The sequence below is a fragment of the Leptodactylus fuscus genome, chromosome 8 (genome assembly GCF_031893055.1).
Source record: "Leptodactylus fuscus isolate aLepFus1 chromosome 8, aLepFus1.hap2, whole genome shotgun sequence".
In the NCBI taxonomy this organism is placed as follows: domain Eukaryota; kingdom Metazoa; phylum Chordata; class Amphibia; order Anura; family Leptodactylidae; genus Leptodactylus; species Leptodactylus fuscus.
Genome location: NC_134272.1, coordinates 51,386,785 through 51,409,993, shown reverse-complemented (window position 1 = coordinate 51,409,993; position 23,209 = coordinate 51,386,785). Strand labels below are relative to the sequence as shown.

At 41.6% G+C, this 23,209-nt stretch overlaps 1 protein-coding gene across 2 annotated transcripts in view; it reads right to left on the bottom strand.

The window, feature by feature from the left end:
- Positions 1 to 23,209, bottom strand: part of SNX29 (sorting nexin 29) — a 412,861-nt gene that overhangs the window by 200,201 nt on the left and 189,451 nt on the right. For both annotated transcript variants that reach the window (XM_075285780.1, XM_075285781.1), the window contains exon 16: positions 5,525 to 5,641. In XM_075285780.1, coding sequence (XP_075141881.1) covers positions 5,525 to 5,641 — 117 coding nt within the window. The remainder of the gene's footprint in view (positions 1 to 5,524; positions 5,642 to 23,209) is intronic.

Here is a 23,209-nt window from a genome sequence, read left to right as displayed (position 1 = left end):
GGTCAATACAAATAGTAAAGTACCAAAAGTCAGAGGGAGCGACCAATGTGGGGAACACTAGTAAGACCGCGCAGGTCTGAGTCCCCAGAGGAGCTAATAGCAGGGTAGGGCATCCAGGATGCTACAACAGGAGGAGGCTAGATGAAAAGTCTCTGCAGAGAAAGACCAGTGTGAAGGTCAATCAGAGCCACGGGCAAGCCAAAGCGGAAGTCCCAACATCAAAAAGAGTCTTGTTACAATGCATTGCAGAAAAATTGTAAGGATGCTCAGGAAGGCCGTGATGAGGCACCCCCTTTCAGTCAATGATAACAAAGCATGGCTGAGGCAGAAGGAAGCCCCACAGGTGAGGAAGATGGCAGAAGAAAGTCCAGCCAGTTTCGTAGGGCCAAGTCAGGCAGTTCTAGAAATTTTGCCAAGGAAGCCACCTGATCTGGAGAGTGAACAGCAAATGTTGCACCATTATGGCAGATCTGGAGATGAAAAGGATGGCCCCATCTGTAAGTGGCTCCAACTTACACAATGGTTTGCAAGATCGGTTTAAAGGGATTCTACCACTAAACCAACATTTTTTCTAATTACCACGTCGGAATAGCCTTAAGAAAAGCTATTCGTCTCTTATCTTTAGACGTGGTCTCCGCGGCGCCATTCCTTAGAAATACCGGTTTTAACCGGTATGCAAATGATTTCTCCGCAGCAATGAGGGCGGGCCCCAGCGCTCAAACGGCGATGGGGGCGTCCCCACTGCTGCCCGAGAGCTCACTCCAGCGACACCTCCATCCTCAGCTTATGTCTTCCGTCTCGGTCCAACCTCCGATGCCTGCACAGTACGCTCCTGTATTGAACTACAAGAGCGGTCTCCCAAAAATGGCTGCTGGCTTCGGGCAGCAGTGGGGATGCCCCCATCACCGTTTGAGCACTGGGGCCCGCCCTCACCTGCAAACAGATGGACTTGTTGAGACCTCGTTGAGTAGTCAGAAGGTGCTTCACTGTAGTAAGCCGCTGAACAAGCGATCTGGTCTGCTGCTGTTGAGTAGAAATCTGCGTAAATAGGGAGTTAAGCTCTGCTGAACCCTGAGATAATATGCTCCTGCTTAGCCTCAAATTTACATACAATAGTTTCCAAGTCCACCTTGGTAGGTAGGAAGCTGAGAAGATTCCAAATGCCCACAAGCTGGGGACACTGCGATCTGTGGCTGGGCGAGGTGAAGTCAGACTGAGAGGAATCAGAACGCTTTGAGGAGGATGGCGTATCAGGGAGAAGCCAGAGTGGACGACATGGCATTGCCGATGGTTCTAGGATTAGTAGTAGTTGCAGGAGGAAGGGCAGCTTGACAACCCAGAAAGATGTCAGCACGCAAACACAGGTGAGAGCTAGAGAGGTTGGCTTCCCTGCACAAGGGTGGCAGGCTGCTGGGGGAGCAGGACATCAGGAGAGGGGGCTCCCAGAGAATAATTGCAATCCCCCAGGGGTGTGGAAGGCATGGGGGTGTTATAACTGCATGGCCTGAGGTGCCAGCAGGGGGGCATCAAAGTGGAGATGACTCTCATTGTGTGCCTGGTCGGGTAGAGGAGCCGCACACCGCCGGCAGGTTCACCTGCTCCTGTGGGTGTGATCCTAGCAATGATCGGAGGAGCGATAAGCCCAGCAAGACAGAGTGCATGGCGGACGGCGGTACAACACAAACAGAGGAAGCGCTTCCAGTACCAATTGTCATCCAGTTTTGCCACAAAAAAAAAAAAAACATACACTTTGGCTACATTGACACAATGAGGGGAATTTATTAAGACTGACGTTCTGCACTCCAGTGCTTATAAAGTCTCTGGCTGGCGCAAGATGCACCTTTGGAAGTCCTGTATGCTAGAATTAAAATCTAGGTTAGACAGGTCCTGGGATATATTTGAACTATAACTCATGCCGGTTTTCTGGCATGAGTTATAGTAAATGTAGCAGGCAAGAGTGTTCCTGTCCTGGCCCACCCTGAACGTCACTCTGCTCTACCCAGAAGTCAGGCCAGAAATACGTCAAAGTGGCACAACTTTGTTTTAAATTGGGACCGTGCACAAAAGATGTATCCCTTCTACCAGTTTAATAAACCCCCCAGTGCTCCCTCGAAGCCAGAAATGAAATCTATGTCAGTGCAGATTTCAGGAATAACTTGCACCATGCCATTAGTGGCTGGGTGCACAGGGGACAATGTGGTGCTCCTATGGAGCAAGAAAGGGCCATGTACCAAATTTACACCCTTTAGATTTGTTAGTAAACTCCCCAAATGCAATCTTCCGACACCGTTCAAAAACACACTGGAAAAACACTGTGTTCTGTCTTTTTAACCAGTAGCCAATGAAATGAGTGAATGCATGTGGCCCACAAAGACCCCTGACTTCAACCCCAACACCTTTGGGATGAACATGAATCCTGATTGTAAACCAGACGATTCTAAACCAGACCTTCTTGCCAAACAATGAAGATGCGGAGTCTGTGATATAAGGGAGTCCATAATCATATTTATGGCTGCAGTTTTGAAACGGGATATTCAGCCATCTGTGATGGTCAAATGTTCACAGGCTTTTGGCCATGTGGTGTATATAACCAAAAAATGGCTATGGTAGAACAAGTATACATAAAGCAACATCTGCTTTTGTGATTCAGGAGAAAACACTCCTGCGATGAATCTGTTTTAAAGAAATCTATAAACTCATTCCCTTTATGAATTCTAAAAGGCACAATTTGCTGAAACTCTATTCCCCCCAAGCCGACAGCGCTGTCGTTCTTTTTCCTCATTTTGCTCACTGGGAAGCAACCTCACATTTAAAAAGGTAAAACCGTTATGTGTTTATCTCCAAAACGTACTAAAAATTGCAGTCTACCCATGAGGATGACGGATAACGCTCTTACTGAAGGAGTAAGCAAGCAATAACAGTGCTCTGCTAGGAAATTGATGTAAGAAATTCCAAATAACTATCACATGCTATGTATCTATGGGAGTTATTTGTAATCTGCAGAGAACATATCCAACTTTAATGGCTCAAATTGCTGAATATTTCAATTCCACTTCATATATCAGGCAAGGAATGTGGGGTCTGAACATAAAAAGGCTCGAGGTTCAGTAGGATATGCAATTTATGGGTCAGATATCACATTTAGCTTGATACACTATTCACATTAAAGGTCATACAGACACATTTTACCTGGAAGTGTCTGATTTGTTAGGTATTGCATACCATGTACAGATGTATTGCATAGTATATATGTTAAAAAGGTTTTGTTTCTTTTAAAAAAAAACTTTTCTATCCCCCAGATGTCCTAACTGCTGCAGCAATGTGAATATTGCGCTTCCTCTGGGGTCACTATGGTGACAAAGACTGAGCGAGCGCTTAGACATGTTGTTGTGTTCTCTCCACTCCACAGTAACACATTCATCAGCAGAGGTCACTTGATGTGATGTTCACACAAACTAGAGTTAGTCAGTTAACGTTACCATAGCAACCTTAACATGAATGGCAACAGAGCTGCAGTGCTTTGGCACAACTACTTCTACTTATGGCTCCGTACACTGTATAGTTTGAGCACTGGAAGGTCCTGAGAATAACTGATTGGTGGTGGTGCCAGATGATGGATCCCCACCAATCTAATATTCATAACCTAATAACGTATTCCAAGGATAGATCATCAGCATTTAAAACTCTCCAAAATGAGTAAAACCCCATTATTCAGTTAGTTTCAGGTACTTTGTCTTCTTGGGCTAAGGCCAGTTTCAGATGTACATATTCAGTCCATTAAAAAGGGCCATGTCTCACCGGTGTTTCCTAGACTAACCACTGTCCAGAAACCTGGTCTCCGATCGTCATAGTTATCAATGATGCTGAAACGTCACTGCGAGACTAATGTCCTGTTCTGGACTTCTATAGAGGACCACGACGCTGTGAGACCTTCCAACAGTCCAAGAAATACAGAAGACATGTGGCTCATATTTGAAGGACTTAAAAGGGGTTGTCAGGGTTGAATAAAAAAATTAATAACCCCCTCACCCCCTCGCAAAACTTCTAATTTACTTACATTTAAAAAAATCTATAATTACCCATATTCCCGGGGAGATCATGTGACTGACCCAGGCACACTTTCTGATAATCCGGTGATGAACATCACCTTTACTCTCCCCTTCCTCTCTGAGAACGGCTCCTCCCCTCTTCCTCTCTGCAAGCACTTGCACGGTCTGGAGGTGCCTGCGACACATGCGCAGTAGTGATGGCACTGAGGCACTTCTGGTCTGTGCACGCACTAGCAGAAAGGAAGAGAAGCGTCTCCAGCTTGCACACAACCAAGGACAGTGAAAGAAAAGGAAGAGCTGTCCCAAAACGGAAGTCTAACAAGAAAGACACGTAAGTATGATGCGGTGGGCTAAGTTAGTTAGGAAGGGCTAGTAGTGGGTAGGATAGCTAGGGAGACAGAGATGGGGTGTAACAGAGTGAGAGAGGAGGGGGGGCAATAAGAGGGAGGTAGTGTGGAAGGTACACCACATAAACAAAAGCAGAATATACCAGGAGCTCCCACACAAACCCAGAAATCACTCAAAACATTGCTAAAGGAATTTTGGTGCACTTATTAACTCATTAATAGCACTAACAGTCCTTTAAAAAAATAAAATTTGCCCAGAAAACCCTTTTAACAAATCAATCTGAAACTGGCCTTACTGTGTACTTCAAAAGCTAAAACCACCAGCACTTAGCCATCTATATACACCTAAGGCTGAGTATGCAAAGAAAGGACATGCTACAATTTATTCCAGAAAACTTCCGCAACAAAAAACATCTGGGATTGGGTGTTTAATGCAGCTTATGTGCAGGGATCATGGCAGACCACCTGAAGACTGATATGAACAGGTTTAAAAATCGCAGCACAGGCCACCTTGTGATAAAGGATTCAGTCGCAGCATATAGAGGACATTTATTTACATCTTTACATCTCATGAAAATGTATTGTAGATTGCAATGGATAAGCTGGGTAAGTACATCTTCAGTAGTTGACCAGCTGCAATGTCTTCTTGTAAATCCCAGTTGGATATCTACTAATTTTACTGGTTGGTATGGGATCTAACAGACATAGGGAGAATTCAGAAAGACTGGCATATTGTACGTTGATCTTTACGTCACCGGCGCCGGCTGAGGATGTGCTTCCCAGCACCATTGTGCCTAAGTGAAAATCTACACCAGCTCCTTGTAGTGCAGATTTTTCCATCATTTACACTATAAAAGTGGTGTAAATTATGATATATGCGGCACATATGATGCCATACCCATACCCCAACCACTTTCTGAAAAGTGGAAAAATACCACTTGGATGTAATTTAGTCACAAGTATCTTAAGTAGTCTATTTAGAGCCAATACACTGTCATTAGAACAATAATGAATACCCCCATTGTGCTATATTTTTTCAGTTTCCAGGAATGTACATTGTCTATTGCTATTCATCCAATTAATCTTCGATAGTAAGAGTAAAATCAGAAGACAATAAAGAATTCTTACCGGCCCTCTGAGATCAATAAGTTCTTGCCTCATTTGTGACACCAGCGCTTCCTTTGCAATAAGAGTACGGTGAAGCTTTTCGTTAAATTCGATCAACTCTCCGTGCATTTCCGCAACCTGAGAAGAGGGGATGACAACGTTAACCCAAAAAACTGCAAACGTAATGGAATATTCCTCATTATAATGACTCTAGAAATTGAGGTGTGAATAATACAACATGAAAGAGCGACTATCCTGCATGGCTTTGTGCAGACAAACTATCATAATAATCGTGGCAACTCGGACCAATTTCTGCCAGCATATTGACTACGCTCTGATTGTAAGAAATATGTTTGCTTGTTTTCAATGAGCTTTTAAGTGACAACCGTTTCTTGAAATGAACATCAGTTCCAAAAGTGGAGATCAATTACAGGAAGCAATACTGCGCTCTTTGAAACATTAGTGCGTTTATATCAGAGAACGCCGCGCTGACAGATTTCAGCACAAATCACTTTTAATGAATTTGTCTTTGTTGTGGCTTGTGAAGAAATCCAGTTCTATATTCTACTCGTTAAGATACTTTTCAAGCATTAGAGCTCAGGAGTGCAGAAAAACGAAATCTGAATACAAAATGGTATTGGACACTTGGGCTCCATGCACATGACTGAGTGTGCCGTCCAATGCTCAGTTATGATGACTATAGAGCAGGTCCTATCCTGCTTTATGATATCAGAAAAACTCCTCCCCCCTCCCCATTGAAATCAATAGAAGACTGAAGGCAATAGGATAAAGCTTGAATATAATTTGTGTGGGTTACACTATAAAACCATAACCCCCCCCCTCGACCTGCACACTTGGCTTGTCCAGATGAGACCTTAGGCTATATTCAGGCAACCATGGATAAAAACGGTAGTTAAAACAGACACACGGTTCAGTCTTTTTAAGGCCAGTTTTTTTGGGGGGGGTTTCTTCAGTTTTAACAGATCTCTCCATCAACTTAAATATAAGATAATATATGTCATTGGGCTTTTCAGACCTAGTGACAGATCCTCTTTAAATGATGCAGTCAGTTCATTCATCCTTAGTACCTCCCTATTTTTCTTGAACCATAGCTGGACAGATGGCACAGAGAGCTAGGATACATGTCGTCACTGAACTGATAAGATGTACCCCTCAGCACTCATAGGACGGACTTTGGGATGGGGTAATCCATAGATGTTGACGCAATACACCAAACCAGATACCAAATATAAGTCAGTTTTGAGCAGTCCCATAAGATAAGAGGGTGCCTGTTTTGGTGCCACATCTTCAGCACAGTGAAGAGACTAATGGCTTAAAGGATTGTAATTTATCGGGCAACTTATGCCAATGTGGTGGGAGCCGGTCATCTGGTTCCCAGATTCTACTGGCAATGGAAGATTTCTGGATGAACATGCATAGTTGGTTCCCCTCTGTTCCAAGGAAGGTGTGGTACCCAAATCCCAAGCCGATGTAGCTTAGACGGCGAAATCAATATCCTATAGAGACTGGAAAGAGTGTGACAGGTTACTCCTGTGGAGACCCAGAGCTGCTTAAAACCAGTTTTGGCCCTTGCGTAGTCAGCCCCTGTTTTCTAATCCAAGATAACCACTGGAATGTGGTCACTGCAAAAGATCAAAAACTCTGTTAAAGAGGACCTTTCACCAACACCACCAATTCAAGTTCTTAGCATCTGTTCAGGCACAGTTGGAATTTTGTCTGTAACCTCCAAAGTTAACCAGCAACAAGAAAAGTTAGTTTTGGTGCCTAATGTGCTATTTAAAAGGGACTCTATCAGCAAAATGATGCCGTATGAGCCCCACATATGCCTGAATAGCCTTTAAAAAGGCTATTCAGGCACCGCTAATCTTATTTTAAAAGCTCCCCCCGTTTTTGGATCAACACAATTAAGAATCTATCCTTGCGGACCATATTCACCCCTACATCCGAATTGTTTTTCCTCAGGATGATGGCATCTAAAAGCAGTATACGTGCGTGGTTCAAGGAACATCAGGATGAGTTTACCGTACTCTCTTGGCCATCAAATTCCCCGGACTTGAACACAATCGAGAATCTGTGGAACCACCTCGATCGGGTTGTTTGTGCCATGGATGCTCAACCGCATAACCTAGCGCAGCTGGACACGGCACTGGAGACGGAACATCATCACAACATCCCCTCTCTCCCATGTCCACTTTGCGAAAGGTAGTTATTCTGGATTTTGACAGGTGGTAACATTAATGTGACTGGACTGTGTATTTGCTATAGAAGTCTATAGAGATACAGGGAGAGGGGAAAAAAAAAAAAAAAAAAAAAAAAGGAGAGTTCCTCCAGGCAGAGATATCATAGAAATAAGAGACTGTAACTGTCGTTTCTCACAACACAGCTGAGTTATCAGGAATTACTATCCAGCCTACTGACATAATTTTAATTCTATACACAGCCTCATACCTCTCCCTTCTCCTCCCCACTATATACTGATTTTTTTTGTGCATGAACAGAATTTTAAAGTCAGAGATATAAGAGATAAGCAGAAGTATACAGTTAAATACCCAGGTACTTTATTTTAATAAAGTATTATATATACCATAAAATAGTATATTATTATACTACTATCACCTACACTATGGATTTATGAAAAAAAAAACAAAAAACATTTACTTAGGCTTTAACTACACATTTTTTCCGACAAAACAGTTTCAAAATGAAAAGCATCAAGGCAAACTGGTTTAAATTTAGAAGAGTCAAAGATACTTCTGTTCTGAACAAGGAAATTGGGTATACTAAGAAAACTTCAGAATAAGAAGTGAGCTTTGTTAGCCTATTCACCTACAAATGTCTATCTGAATGATTAAAAACAACAACCGAAACTTAAAAATTATATATAGATGTAGTTTTCTTGTAATTGCAGCTATGACTATAGGTACTGACAGTTCTGTAAATACACATGTATTTTAACTGGTATGGTAATTTAGTGTTGAGAACATGCTCAGTGTTACATTATTAAAATCATTAAGTAAACTTACAACATGGACAAAACCAGCAGGGTAGGCAGATAGTAAGATATACAAGTAATAAGCAAAAAATAATCCATAGAAAATTGTTGACCTTTCTTTTGATTTAATTATAGAGATGAGAGTAAACTTGGCCCAATTCAGGGATCTATATTGGCTAGTGGCGCTTCTAGGCAGCCAGCCCAACATCTCTAATGAGATATAAATGTTGGTCAACAATAGAAACAAAATGTGTTTCCATTACAGCTGCAATGCATAAAGCTGAGGTCACCATTGTTCCTAGCACCCGCTTGTCTTCTAGTAAACAGGAATAATGAATAGAAAAGCATTAAAAACAAAACAAGCCAATATATTAACACCCTTAATCCTTCATGCTGACAATGGAAGCAGAATGCCTAGTGTAATAGCCATGTAAGTGCCCATTTACATATATATATATATATATATATATATATATATATATATATATATATATATACACACACACACACACTCACCGGCCACTTTATTAGGTACACCATGCTAGTAACGGGTTGGACCCCCTTTTGCCTTCAGAACTGCCTCAATTCTTTGTGGCATAGATTCAACAAGGTGCTGGAAGCATTCCTCAGAGATTTTGGTCCATACTGACATGATGGCATCACACAGTTGCCGCAGATTTGTCGGCTGCACATCCATGATGCGAATCTCCCATTCCACCACATCCCAAAGATGGCCATTGGAGTACAGTGAACTCATTGTCATGTTCAAGAAACCAGTCTGAGATGATTCCAGCTTTATGACATGGCGCATTATCCTGCTGAAAGTAGCCATCAGATGTTGGGTACATTGTGGTCATAAAGAGATGGACATGGTCAGCAACAATACTCAGGTAGGCTTTGGCGTTGCAACGATGCTCAATTGGTACCAAGGGGCCCAAAGAGTGCCAAGAAAATATTCCCCACACCATGACACCACCACCACCAGCCTGAACCGTTGATACAAGGCAGGATGGATCCATGCTTTCATGTTGTTGACGCCAAATTCTGACCCTACCATCCGAATGTCGCAGCAGAAATCGAGACTCATCAGACCAGGCAACGTTTTTCCAATCTTCAATTGTCCAATTTCGATGAGCTTGTGCAAATTGTAGCCTCAGTTTCCTGTTCTTAGCTGAAAGGAGTGGCACCCGGTGTGGTCTTCTGCTGCTGTAGCCCATCTGCCTCAAAGTTCGACGTACTGTGCGTTCAGAGATGCTCTTCTGGCTACCTTGGTTGTAACGGGTGGCTATTTGAGTCACTGTTGCCTTTCTATCAGCTCGAACCAGTCTGGCCATTCTCCTCTGACCTCTGGCATCAACAACGCATTTCCGCCCACAGAACTGCCGCTCACTGGATGTTTTTTCTTTTTCGGACCATTCTCTGTAAACCCTAGAGATGGTTGTGCGTGAAAATCCCAGTAGATCAGCAGTTTCTGAAATACTCAGACCAGCCCTTCTGGCACCAACAACCATGCCACGTTCAACGGCACTCAAATCACCTTTCTTCCCCATACTGATGCTCGGTTTGAACTGCAGGAGATTGTCTTGACCATGTCTACATGCCTAAATGCACTGAGTTGCCACCATGTGATTGGCCGGTGAGTGTATATATATCACTGTCTGCATTTCTTAATTACATAGCTCCATGCAAAAGTGCAACTAAAGGCTCTTGAGCCCCAAAGCAAAATCTGCACAAGGCCCTCCACCCATATTGAGAGAGTAGCGAGCCTATGTATTCTCATAGGCATCAACATCCAGGTCTAACTTCTATCTTTGATTCCTATAGCCAGGATGTAGAGCTGGTAAGCCAGACTCTATATATTCTATATTTTTCAACACTCTGACATGTCAATACTCATCATATACAGCTGAGATTTTAAATCGTCTGTGATATATATACACTCCCTTCAAGCAGCCATAGTTGTGTCAATCTGAAACCCTCCACCTCCTTGCATTTATTGTTCCATCATATAACACAATAATACAACCTGATCCATTATGACCCATGATAAAAAAAATATATAAAACAAATATACATTGTGAGAAGGTGACAGGCAAGGTGATGGAATCGCTATATCTCCCCCCCAGGTTTTTAACTTATCCAGGTCCAGGAGGGGTCTTCATTAGGCCTCAACCCAGGTGTAGATCATTGGCTGATTACTAGGCAAGAAAAAGGCTGCAGATTCTCGTCCATGCCCTCATAATCTCCCACTTAAATTACTGCAACACCCTTCTCCATGGACTCCCCGCAAAGACCCTCGCCTCCCTCCAGTCCACCTTAAACTGCGCTGCTCGCTTAATTCACCTCACCTCTCGTTCTTCATTGGCTGCTCCCCTCTGCCAGTCCCTCCACTGGCCCAGCAAATTAAGTTCAAGCTACTAACGTTAACATACAAAGCCATCCACAACCTATCCCCTCCATATAGCTCCAACCCTATCTCCTGCTACCTGCCAACACGTAACCTCAGATCCTCCAAAGACCTCCTACTCTGCTCTACTCTCCTCTCCTCCACTCCAAGATTTCTCTCGTGCATCCCCCATACCCTGGAACTCCTTACCAATACACATAAGACTGACCCCCACAATCACAGGCTTCAAGAAGGCCCTGCAGACTCACCTATTCAGGAAGGCCTACAACCTCCAATGACACTACTATCACCTCACCACCATCTGAACAGTCTCTCCCCTCACCTTCTGTCTCTATTCCTCTTTCCTCACAGATTGTAAGCCCTTGCGGGCAGGGCCCTCTATCCCACTGTGCCAGTCGGTCATTGCTTGTAATATATCGGTTTGTAAATTTTGTGTACTGTATGTGAACCCTCAAATGTAAAAGTACCATGGAATTAATGGTGCTATATAAATAAACAACAACAACAACAATAATAATAATAATAATAATAATTCCATTGCAGTTCCATGGAGTGAAAGGAGGTGTATGGGTCTGTCCTGTAACCCTGAGTCCGGTGAGACAAAGTTGTGCTTGTTTTGTTCATGTGGCTGCTAGTGACATGACTTCTGATCAGTTAGTTGCTCAGACGAGCAGGATTTTATTTGTTTTTGCCAAAAGTAAAGGCTGTATTTTGTTTTGCTCATTTTGTGCCTAAAGACAAGGTTTATCTATTTTCCTGTTTGCTGCATATTTTGGGTCCCTGTCTTGGTTGTGTGTACCCGTACCACTGCTTCTACTGACCTACCTTCCCCACAACACATAGTACTGTGTAAAAAGTTTATGCAGGAGTGGAAACAATGCTTTAAAAAACAAAAAAACAAAATAAAACAAGTGTTCCTTTATTTTGTCTGTGAAAATGAAGTGAAATGAAACAAAAGACAAATCTAAATCCCATCAATATTTGATTTGACCGCTCTTTGCCTTCCATCAATTCCTCTAGGTATACTGGCAGAAAGTTTTTGAAGGAACTTGCCAGGGAGATTGTTTCAAACATCTTGGAGAACTAATCACAGATCTTCTGTGGATGTAGACTTGCTCCAATCCATCTGTCTCTTTATGTAACTCCAGACAGACTGGATGATGTTGAGATCAGGGCTCTGTGGGGGCCATATCATCACTTCCAGGACTCCTCCTCCAAAGGGAGCTCACACCACATATTAACATGATTTAGATTTCTCTTTTGCTTCATTTTTGTTAATTGCTAAAAAAACCACAAGCTACCTAAAACATCACCGTACATTATATGTCGTTTAGCTATTTTTGATTTAGACCAAAAAATAGATTACGAACGTGAAAGGTAGTCAATGCCAAGTGGTAACAAAGGGTATTGCTATCATACACCTTACATAACAGAATGGGGGATTCATGATCATCAGTGCCAGGTTTCTATATTCTTCTATACTGTGCATATCTGTACAGGCAGCTGTCCGACCCGAACTACCATAAATGAAATAAGATGTACACATCTATGAACAGCTGTGTATGTGAAAACCCTGCTGGTCCCTGATTATGTTATCATTTTCGCAGCACATGATAGCATGAATAGCTTGGGATACAGGGGCCACACGGTTCTGAGAATATAACGCTTTAGCACATGCAATTGCTCTGCTACAATTAAGTGACATTAAAATCATTTGAGACAATGGGGAGGCATAGTACTAAGTTTTCCTGCTGACTGCACGCAAAGCGTATGTGCAAGGATGACCTGTTATCTGGAGAAAACACTTGGAAATGGATTTTAAAGAATGGCAGGAAACCTCAATCATAGCAGAGAAAGCCAATTTATTATGAAAATAATAAGATATAGAACAGCTGGTTATGAGGGTAACTTCGGTCATTGTAACCGTGGTGTTCATGATGGCTTTTAAAATTTAAAAGCTCCGGAACAATACAACAAAGTATACACAATGGCTGAAAATATCATATAAAATATATATTTCTTGAACAAATCGAAAAAAATAAATAAAAATACTTTTGACAATATTAGAATGAACTTTACAGAACTTTTGGTTTTGAATGTATACGTGAATAACCTGGCTTATGTTATTTTAGATTTTTACTATAGAAAGTGGTAAATCAGATCACAGGAATAATGCTAAAATATGTATCAAACGGCATACAGCACTGAGGAAAAGCATAGCCCCCTTCCATATGTCCATAATTCCAAATTTGTCATCATGAATGAGATCTGAAAACACAATCTAATAATAAGCATAAGGATGTGAAGTAAACACAGCCATTGAAAAATGTCTGCATTCATCTAAAGTGTACTTGTTATGGGCTCTCTGTAGGTTTAGAAAATTATTCGTTCACTACAAAGTAGCTCTTCACTAACAGTAACTGAAGACAGAAAGAAAATGGAAGGGGCTGATGCTGCGATTCCTTCATATACTATGCATATTGCGTTACAACGCCCAGCCAATTCTCAGCTGTGTATTCAATGGACCCATTCACCTTATGAGTAAAAATGGACCCTAAAGCAGTTATGCGGAATCTATGACTCTCCAAATGTATTTAAAGGGATTCAATCATTGGAATGCCATTTTTTCTCCATAACACATAGGAATATGCCTTTCTTAAGCCTAGTCTTCTCCTACCTTTAGAAGTCTTCTCCGCACCGTCATTCCATAGATATCCTGGTTTTCTTCAGTATGTAAATGAGTTTTTTCGCAGCACTGAGGGCAGTCCCCAGCACTCAAACAGCACTGGGGGCATCCCCAGTGCTTCCAGAAAACTCTCTAGCGCCGGGTTCTGTCTTCTTCTGGCTCGTCTCCCCGTGATGTCCTTTTCCGTCGGCTTCTTTTGGATTTAAAATTCACGCATGCGCAGTCAGTTCTGCCATCAGCCAACGCTGACAGTGCATGTCTGCGGCCATTTTCTTGTGGCCGCTTACACGAGAGGGAACCTGTAACATGAAAATTGTTGTCTAATCTGCTGCCAAATGTTATAGAGAAGAAGGAGCACAGCAGATTCATGTAAAGTTTTGTAGGAAAAGATTCAGTATAACCTGTAATTGAACCACTGGATCCTCTGCTCTCTAAATGTTAAATAGTGCAAGAGGCAGAGCTATCACTGATTGACAGCTGTCTCTGTATGGACAGCCAAAGAGGGCAGACTGACAGTCACTGATAGGACAGTCTCCCGGACTTACCGAAATAAGAGAGCAGAGACTGCAATATGATCAATCCCTTCAGCTCCTTCTGCTCTATAACATTGTGTCCCAGTTACAGGTTCTCTTTATACAGACTATCCTGGGCATTATTAAGAGATTTATTTTCCAACTTTTTTTGTAATTTCTTAATCATTACTTTCATAATATCCCCAACTCCCCAGCAAAGACAAAACGCATATCTGGCAGTTAAAACCACTAACAACTGTATGTCTATGCAGGGCATATGGAGCCCTGTATCAGGAAAATGGGTCAACCACAGTTAAAGCCATCAGTTGAATCATGTTACTAGATGATAACACTTTTTTCCCTCCACTCCAGTGTTTCAGCCTTTTGTTTCTTGGCCACTGTTGCTGTGGTAAGAGGATGATGGTAGGGCTGAGGGTCTATTTAAAGACAACCAATTATCCTGGTTTTGTCACTCTGCAAATCCCCCTGTGGTAAAATCCATACTTCATTGTGGGTGTAAATGGTAAAAACCAGGGGATTCTTTAGACTACCTGATCTAGGCAGGCCATATACAGTCCTATGAAAAAGTTTGGGCACCCCTATTAATCTTAATCATTTTTAGTTCTAAATATTTTGGTGTTTGCAACAGCCATTTCAGTTTGATATATCTAATAACTGATGGACACAGTAATATTTCAGGATTGAAATGAGGTTTATTGTACTAACAGAAAATGCGCAATAATGCATTAAACCAAAATTTGACCGGTGCAAAAATATGGGCACCTCAACAGAAAAGTGACATTAATATTTAGTACATCCTCCTTTTGCAAAGATAACAGCCTCTAGTTGCTTCCTGTAGCTTTTAATCAGTTCCTGGATCCTGGATGAAGGTATTTTGGACCATTTCTTTCTACAAAACAATTCAAGTTCAGTTAAGTTTGATGGTCGCCAAACATGGACAGCCCGCTCTCAAATGATCTGAAAACAAAGATTGTTCAACATAGTTGTTCAGGGGAAGGATACAAAACGTTGTCTCAGAGATTTAACCTGTCAGTTTCCACTGTGAGGAACATAGTAAGGAAATGGAAGACCACAGGGACAGTTCTTGTTAAGCCCAGAAGTGGCAGGCCAAGAAAAATATCAGAAAGGCAGAGAAGAAGAATGGTGAGAACAGTCAAGGACAATCCACAGACCACCTCCAAAGAGCTGCAGCATCATCTTGCTGCAGATGGTGTCACTGTGCATCAGTCAGCAATACAGCGCACTTTGCACAAGGAGAAGCTGTATGGGAGAGTGATGAGAAAGAAGCCGTTTCTGCACGTACGCCACAAATAGAGTTGCCTGAGGTATGCAAAAGCACATTTGGAGAAGCCAACTTCATTTTGGAAACAAAGATTGAGTTGTTTGGTTATAAAAAAAGGCGTTATGCATGGCGTCCAAAAAGAAACAGCATTCCAAGAAAAACACTTGCTACCCACTGTAAAATTTGGTGGAGGTTCCATCATGCTTTGGGGCTGTGTGGCCAATGCCGGCACCGGGAATCTTGTTAAAGTTGAGGGTCACATGGATTCCACTCAGTATCAGCAGATTCTTGAGAATAATGTTCAAGAATCAGTGACGAAGTTGAAGTTACGCCGGGGATGGATATTTCAGCAAGACAATGATCCAAAACACCGCTCCAAATCCTCAGGCATTCATGCAGAGGAACAATTACAATGTTCTGGAATGGCCATCCCAGTGCCCAGACCTGAATATCATTGAACATCTGTGGGATCATTTGAGAGCGGGCTGTCCATGCTCGGCGACCATCTAACTTAACTGAACTTGAATTGTTTGTCCAAAATACCTTTATCCAGGATCCAGGAACTGATTAAAAGCTACAGGAAGCGACTAGAGGCTGTTATCTTTGCAAAAGGAGGATCTACTAAATATTAATGTCACTTTTCTGTTGAGGTGCCCATACTTTTGCACCGGTCAAATTTTGGTTTAATGCATATTGCACATTTTCTGTTAGTACAATAAACCTAATTTCAATCCTGAAATATTACTGTGTCCATCAGTTATTAGATATATCAAACTGAAATGGCTGTTGCAAATACCAAAATATTTAGAACTAAAAATGATTAAGATTAATAGGGGTGCCCAAACTTTTTCATAGGACTGTACATATTTACTGCAGACCTTTGGTGGATCCAGCTTAATTTGCTGAAATCTGCAGAGAAAATGAGGTCTGTGGTCATCATACACAAAAGCGGAACCACCTCAGGATTAATGCAGAGAAAACCAAGAAGATGGTGGTGGACATTTGCAAGCAGAGATAGAGTCCTATGAAAAAGTTTGGGCACCCCTATTAATCTTAATCATTTTTAGTTCTAAATATTTTGGTGTTTGCAACAGCCATTTCAGTTTGATATATCTAATAACTGATGGACAGAGTAATATTTCAGGATTGAAATGAGGTTTATTGTACTAACAGAAAATGTGCAATATGCATTAAACCAAAATTTGACTGGTGCAAAAGTATGGGCACCTCAACAGAAAAGTGACATTAATATTTAGTAGATCCTCCTTTTGCAAAGATAACAGCCTCTAGTCGCTTCTTGTAGCTTTTAATCAGTTCCTGGATCCTGGATGAAGGTATTTTGGACCATTCCTCTTTACAAAACAATTCAAGTTCAGTTAAGTTTGATAGTCGCCGAGCATGGACAGCCCGCTTCAAATCATCCCACAGATGTTCAATGATATTCAGGTCTGGGGACTGGGATGGCCATTCCAGAACATTGTAATTGTTCCTCTGCATGAATGTCTGAGTCGATTTGGAGCGGTGTTTTGGATCATTGTCTTGCTGAAATATCCATCCCCGGCGTAACTTCAACTTCGTCACTGATTCTTGAACATTATTCTCAAGAATCTGCTGATCCTGAGTGGAATCCATGTGACCTTCAACTTTAACAAGATTCCCGGTGCCGGAATTGGCCACACAGCCCCAAAGCATGGTGGAAACTATTCCAAATTTTACAGTGGGTAGCAAGTGTTTTTCTTGGAATGCTGTTTTTTTTGGATGCCATGCATAACGCCTTTTTGTATGACCAAACAACTCAATCTTTGTTTCATCAGTTCACAGGACCTTCTTCCAAAATGAAGCTGGCTTGTCCAAATGTGCTTTTGCATACCTCAGGCAACTCTGTTTGTGGCGTGCTTGCAGAAACGACTTCTTTCTCAACACTCTCCCATACAGCTGCTCCTTGTGCAAAGTGCGCTGTATTGTTGACCGATGCACAGTGACACCATCTGCAGCAAGATGATGCTGCAGCTCTTTGGAGGTGGTCTGTGGATTGCCCTTGACTGTTCTCACCATTCTTCTTCTCTGTCTTTCTGATATTTTTCTTGGCCTGCCACTTCTGGGCTTAACAAAAACTGTCCCTGTGGTCTTCCATTTCCTTACTATGTTCCTCACAGTGGAAACTGACAGGTTAAATCTCTGAGACAACTTTTTGTAACCTTCCCCTGAACAACTATGTTGAACAATCTTTGTTTTCAGATCATTTGAGAGCGGGCTGTCCATGCTCGGCGACCATCAAACTTAACTGAACTTGAATTGTTTTGTAAAGAGGAATGGTCCAAAATACCTTCATCCAGGACCCAGGAACTGATTAAAAGCTACAGGAAGCGACTAGAGGCTGTTATCTTTGCAAAAGGAGGATCTACTAAATATGAATGTCACTTTTCTGTGGAGGTGCCCATACTTTTGCACCGGTCAAATTTTGGTTTAATGCATATTGCACATTTTCTGTTAGTACAATAAACCTAATTTCAATCCTGAAATATTACTGTGTCCATCAGTTATTAGATATATCAAACTGAAATGGCTGCTGCAAACACCAAAATATTTAGAACTAAAAATGATTAAGATTAATAGGGGTGCCCAAACTTTTTCATAGGACTGTATGCTCCAAAACCAGTGGATATCCAGGGAACGGCCATTGAGATAGTCAACACCTATAAGTACCTGGATGTGCTCCTCAATAATAAGCTGGGCTGGGCAGATCACCTCGATGCACAGTACAGAAAGGGCCACAGAAGGCTCTACTTGCTCAGGTGGCTGAAGGCCTTTGAAGTCCAAGGGGCACTACTTAGGGCCTTTTTCAACTCTGTAGTAGCCTCAGCCATCTTCTTTGGAGTGGCCTGCTTGGGGAGTATATCAGCAAGGAATAGGAATAGATTCAACAAGCTGTCTAGAAGGGCCAGCTCTGTCCTGGGGAGCCCCCTGGACCCAGTGCATGTGGTGGGTGATAGAAGGCTACTGTCCATGTTGAGCTCCATGCTGGAGAATAACTCACATACCATGCATGAGACCATGACAGCACTCTGCAGTAATGTCAGTAACCGTCTGCTTCAGCCCAAGTGTGAGAAAGAGGGCTATTGGAAATATTTCCTCCCCGCTGCGGTTAGGCTGTACAACCAACACTGGGCCAAGCGTAGATCACTCCATATAGAGAAATGAAAGATCCTTAGGTTGTGATATCCCTCCTACTATCTTCTTTACCTTTATCTTTCTATCTGTACCTACTGTCACTGTAATGCCTCTACCGTGGAACTTTTTGTATTTTATATTTTTTTATATTATTGTATTATCCATGCTGCTGTAAAACACTGAATTTGCCCATGGTGGGACTAGTAAAGGATTCGCTTATCTTAAAAGCTTAAAAACAAATGCTACTAAAATAAACTGGATCTGACAATGATCTGTAGATAAATATCTCATGTATATGGACTGCTTCAGACTCACAGACCCCAGAGGAGCTTGCGCTAAATAGACTGCTTAGAGAATACACTTTAGGTGAATGAGCATAACAAATGGGACTTTGACTGCAGCAAAGATATAGTAGAAACAAATATAATAGGATGATTTTGCATCCATTTAAATTTACAAAAAAAAAAAAAATCAAATGCAGAATAAGATCAGGTGAAAGAATAGGGAGAAGGAGGGGGGGATCCAGTGGTGCGTTTTTTTGTCAGCGTTTGATCAAGAAATAAAACTAACGTTGTGTAATAAAGTTCTCGATACAGTCTTTCTTCCACTTTCCCTCTAACACCCCATTAATTTTGGGTCGATAAATTATGCGACAGTATAGTGATCACACAGTACGTAATGTGAATGCTTCTCACCACATTCCGCTATATTACCGACCCTGGAACAGAAAACTTTGTGGACGATAAATTTCACTTTGATGAAAAGTTTTCTCTGAGGTGCTTAAGTCATTCTTCTTTATTTGGAAAGGTACACGACCAATCTTGACCAGTGAAGCCTGGTCTGTCTGCAATGACAGACATAAATGTTCTATATCTAGCATTTAATCATGGCCGACGTGGCAACGTTTTATTTAGAACGCAGTGTACCCCAGACAGTTTGCACACTGTAAAAAAAGAACATCAGGCACACTGACTTTATTAATGTTCTGAGATTCTAATCTTTAGGTTTAGAATAGAAACGGCTGCGTGCTGAGCAATATTACTTGACAAAACTTGTTATTGGTTCATAAGTTTTGTTTTGGGATATATATAACATGACCCAGAGGAGAATAACTTATAAATATCACTTTGTCTCAGCATCACAAGAATAGAAACTAGTTATCTGATTCAAGGTAATACGGATAACTCCTTGTAGCCTCTTTTTTTTGTGTAAAGTATATTAAATATACAGAGATTACAGACTAAGCATAGAAAATATAATGCAGCAGTGAATATCTTGGGGAAAGATTTGGTTTTGTCTGGGCTACATGACAATATTAGATACAGACTATTAGTTGAGTAAGTAGGACAAATACTTTTTCACACAGTGTCTTAAATACAGTGTCAGAATCCATCAATATCCACCTGAAAGTGGATCTAGTATACTATAGTTGCTTATGGTTAAACAGAAGCCATTAGTCTAATATGAAGAGAGTCTACAAACACACAATATAAGGAATACTATATAAGGAAAAAAAACTTCAAATGGTTCCTGAGATTTCCTGACAAGTTGAAATATGTGAAAGATCTTGCAGGGTGATCTATTCAGCGCCTGTAAAAGTTTGAGGGCTCGTTCACATCTGCACCCAGGGTCTCCGTTATGCAGGTTTCTGCTTCCTGCCCGAAACTGGGCAGGAAATGGAAACCTGTAGTCAGTTTCCAAACCCATTAATTTGAATGGGTTTGGAAAACGTCCGGCCGTGAGCACCGGTGAGCGTTTTGTGCTCTTCGCAGTGAAAGCTTTTTTTTTTTTTCATCCGGACACAGTCGGACATGCAGGACTTTGTGTCTGGTTTAAAAAAACGGGTTTCGCTCACCATCGCTCTTGGCCGGACACGGTCTGACAGGTTTCCATCTTCTGTCTGCAGAAGACAAAACCTGAGAACGGAGACCGAACGCTGGTGTGAACCCAGCATCACACATAGTGTCCTATCAGTTTTTCTGCTGGTTATACCCAATCTCATAGATTGTAAGTCCTCGCAGGCAGGGCACTCTATTGCACTGTGCCAGTCGGTCATTGTTAGTATCACATCAGTTTGTATATTTTGTGTACTGTATGTAAACCCCCAAATGTAAAGCACCATGGAATTAATGGTGCTATATAAATAAACAATAATAATAATAATGGCTTTAGCACAATTTACTTCACTTCCTAAGGCTGGGAGTGTGTACAATAGGGAGCAGCAGTCTGTCCTCCTCCCCTATCCATTACCAATACTGGTTTATGCACATGGAATTCTGCCAGGAGTAACTATAAAATAGCAAAAGCTGAGAAAAATCAAAGTGAGCATAATATAGAAGATTCATGGACACTGATCGCAAATACAAGATGTGATGCAGCTAAAAAGATCACGGACTCAAAAAAAGAGAAATCTATGAGAACAGTCAGGAAAGCTGAATGCTGTCTGTGAATAATATTCCATCAGCATCCAGAAGTAGATACAGGAATACAAGTGGCAAGATCTTGCAAAATGCCGTCAATCCAGTGTACAGAGAAATCTGTTACGGACATGTGGAAGCTGTGAGGAAAATCAGCCTCTCTTCTCACCATTCCCTGTGTAAAGAAAACCAGTCCCTCCCTCCTTCACTCCCTGTGAGGATGTCAACTGTTTTGCATAATTGGTAACGACTTGCTGCAGATTCCAGGGTGTACAAAGGGTAAAATCCATGGTGAAACTCATCAGTATAACCCAACGTGTTGCAGATTTATAATCTTTACTGCAGGTAAATTTCTGTGCAGCATGTGCATGACAATTATTTAAATGGGTATTCTCTACGGGTTATCTTCTTATGCATGTAATGTCCCTGCATGATAAACTGGCCACAATAGGAATATCATGGCTCGAATACCATAATTCAAGCTTAGTCATGTGCATGGGGCCTAAGATGTAAGGAGAATGTATCATGTCTTGTGTTATAGTATATCATTGCAGATCTGTATGCAAGTTTAGACAACATTTCAGAGAAAGTAGGGGTGTTACTTTTTTTTTTTTCAGTATTGGTATTTGTAACTTTAGTTTCAGTAGAATGTTATAAAAGACCAAAGGATCATCTTTTTATGTTGGGCAGTACTGAATTCTGTCTGGCTGAGTTCTATTCTGATTCATGCTGTTATCTTTCAGAATACACAGACGTGGAACTAACATGCAACAAGGGCACAGTATTGTTAATAAACAGAATATTTTCCACGTTTTGCACAAAGACTGAAAAATCAAGAGTGTTTTACAGTCACAATTTACCACTAGTGAGATAGAAATAGGCAAATTACATTGAACTCTACTATATATGCGGACAACACAGACACCATCCACCTTCAGACTACAATAGGGTTCTCTTTCACTTCAGGAGAATATATACAGTCCTATGAAAAAGTTTGGGCACCCCTATTAATCTTAATCATTTTTAGTTCTAAATATTTTGGTGTTTGCAGCAGCCATTTCCGTTTGATATATCTAATAACTGATGGACACAGTAATATTTCAGGATTGAAATGAGGTTTATTGTACTAACAGAAAATGTGCAATATGCATTAAACCTAAATTTGACCGGTGCAAAAGTATGGGCACCTCAACAGAAAAGTGACATTAATATTTAGTAGATCCTCCTTTTGCATAGATAACAGCCTCTAGTCGCTTCCTGTAGCTTTTAATCAGTTCCTGGATCCTGGATGAAGGTATTTTGGACCATTCCTCTTTACAAAACAATTCAAGTTCAGTTAAGTTAGATGGTCGCCGAGCATGGACAGCCCGCTTCAAATCATCCCACAGATGTTCAATGATATTCAGGTCTGGGGACTGGGATGGCCATTCCAGAACATTGTAATTGTTCCTCTGCATGAATGTCTGAGTCGATTTGGAGCGGTGTTTTGGATCATTGTCTTGCTGAAATATCCATCCCCAGCGTAACTTCAACTTCGTCACTGATTCTTGAACATTATTCTCAAGAATCTGCTGATACTGAGTGGAATCCATGCGACCCTCAACTGTATCAAGATTCCTGGTGCTGGCATTGGCCACACAGCTCCAAAGCATGATGGAACCTCCACCAAATCTTACAGTGGGTAGCAAGTGTTTTTCTTGGAATGCTGGGGTTTTTTTGGACACCATGCATAACTCCTTTTTGTATGACCAAACAACTCAATCTTTGTTTCATCAGTCCACAGGACCTTCTTCCAAAATGAAGCTGGCTTGTCCAAATGTGCTTTTGCATACTTCAGGCAACTCTGTTTGTGGCGTGCTTGTAGAAACGGCTTCTTTCTCATCACTCTCCCATACAGCTTCTCCTTGTGAAAAGTGCGCTGTATTGTTGACCGATGCACAGGGACTCCATCTGCAGCAAGATGATGCTGCAGCTCTTTGGAGGTGGTCTGTGGATTGTCCTTGACTGTTCTCACCATTCTTCTTCTCTGCCTTTCTGATATTTTTCTTGGCCTGCCACTTCTGGGCTTAACAAGAACTGTCCCTATGGTCTTCCATTTCCTTACTATGTTCCTCACAGTGGAAACTGACAGGTTGAATCTCTGAGACAACTTTTTGCATCCTTCCCCTGAACAACTATGTTGAACAATCTTTGTTTT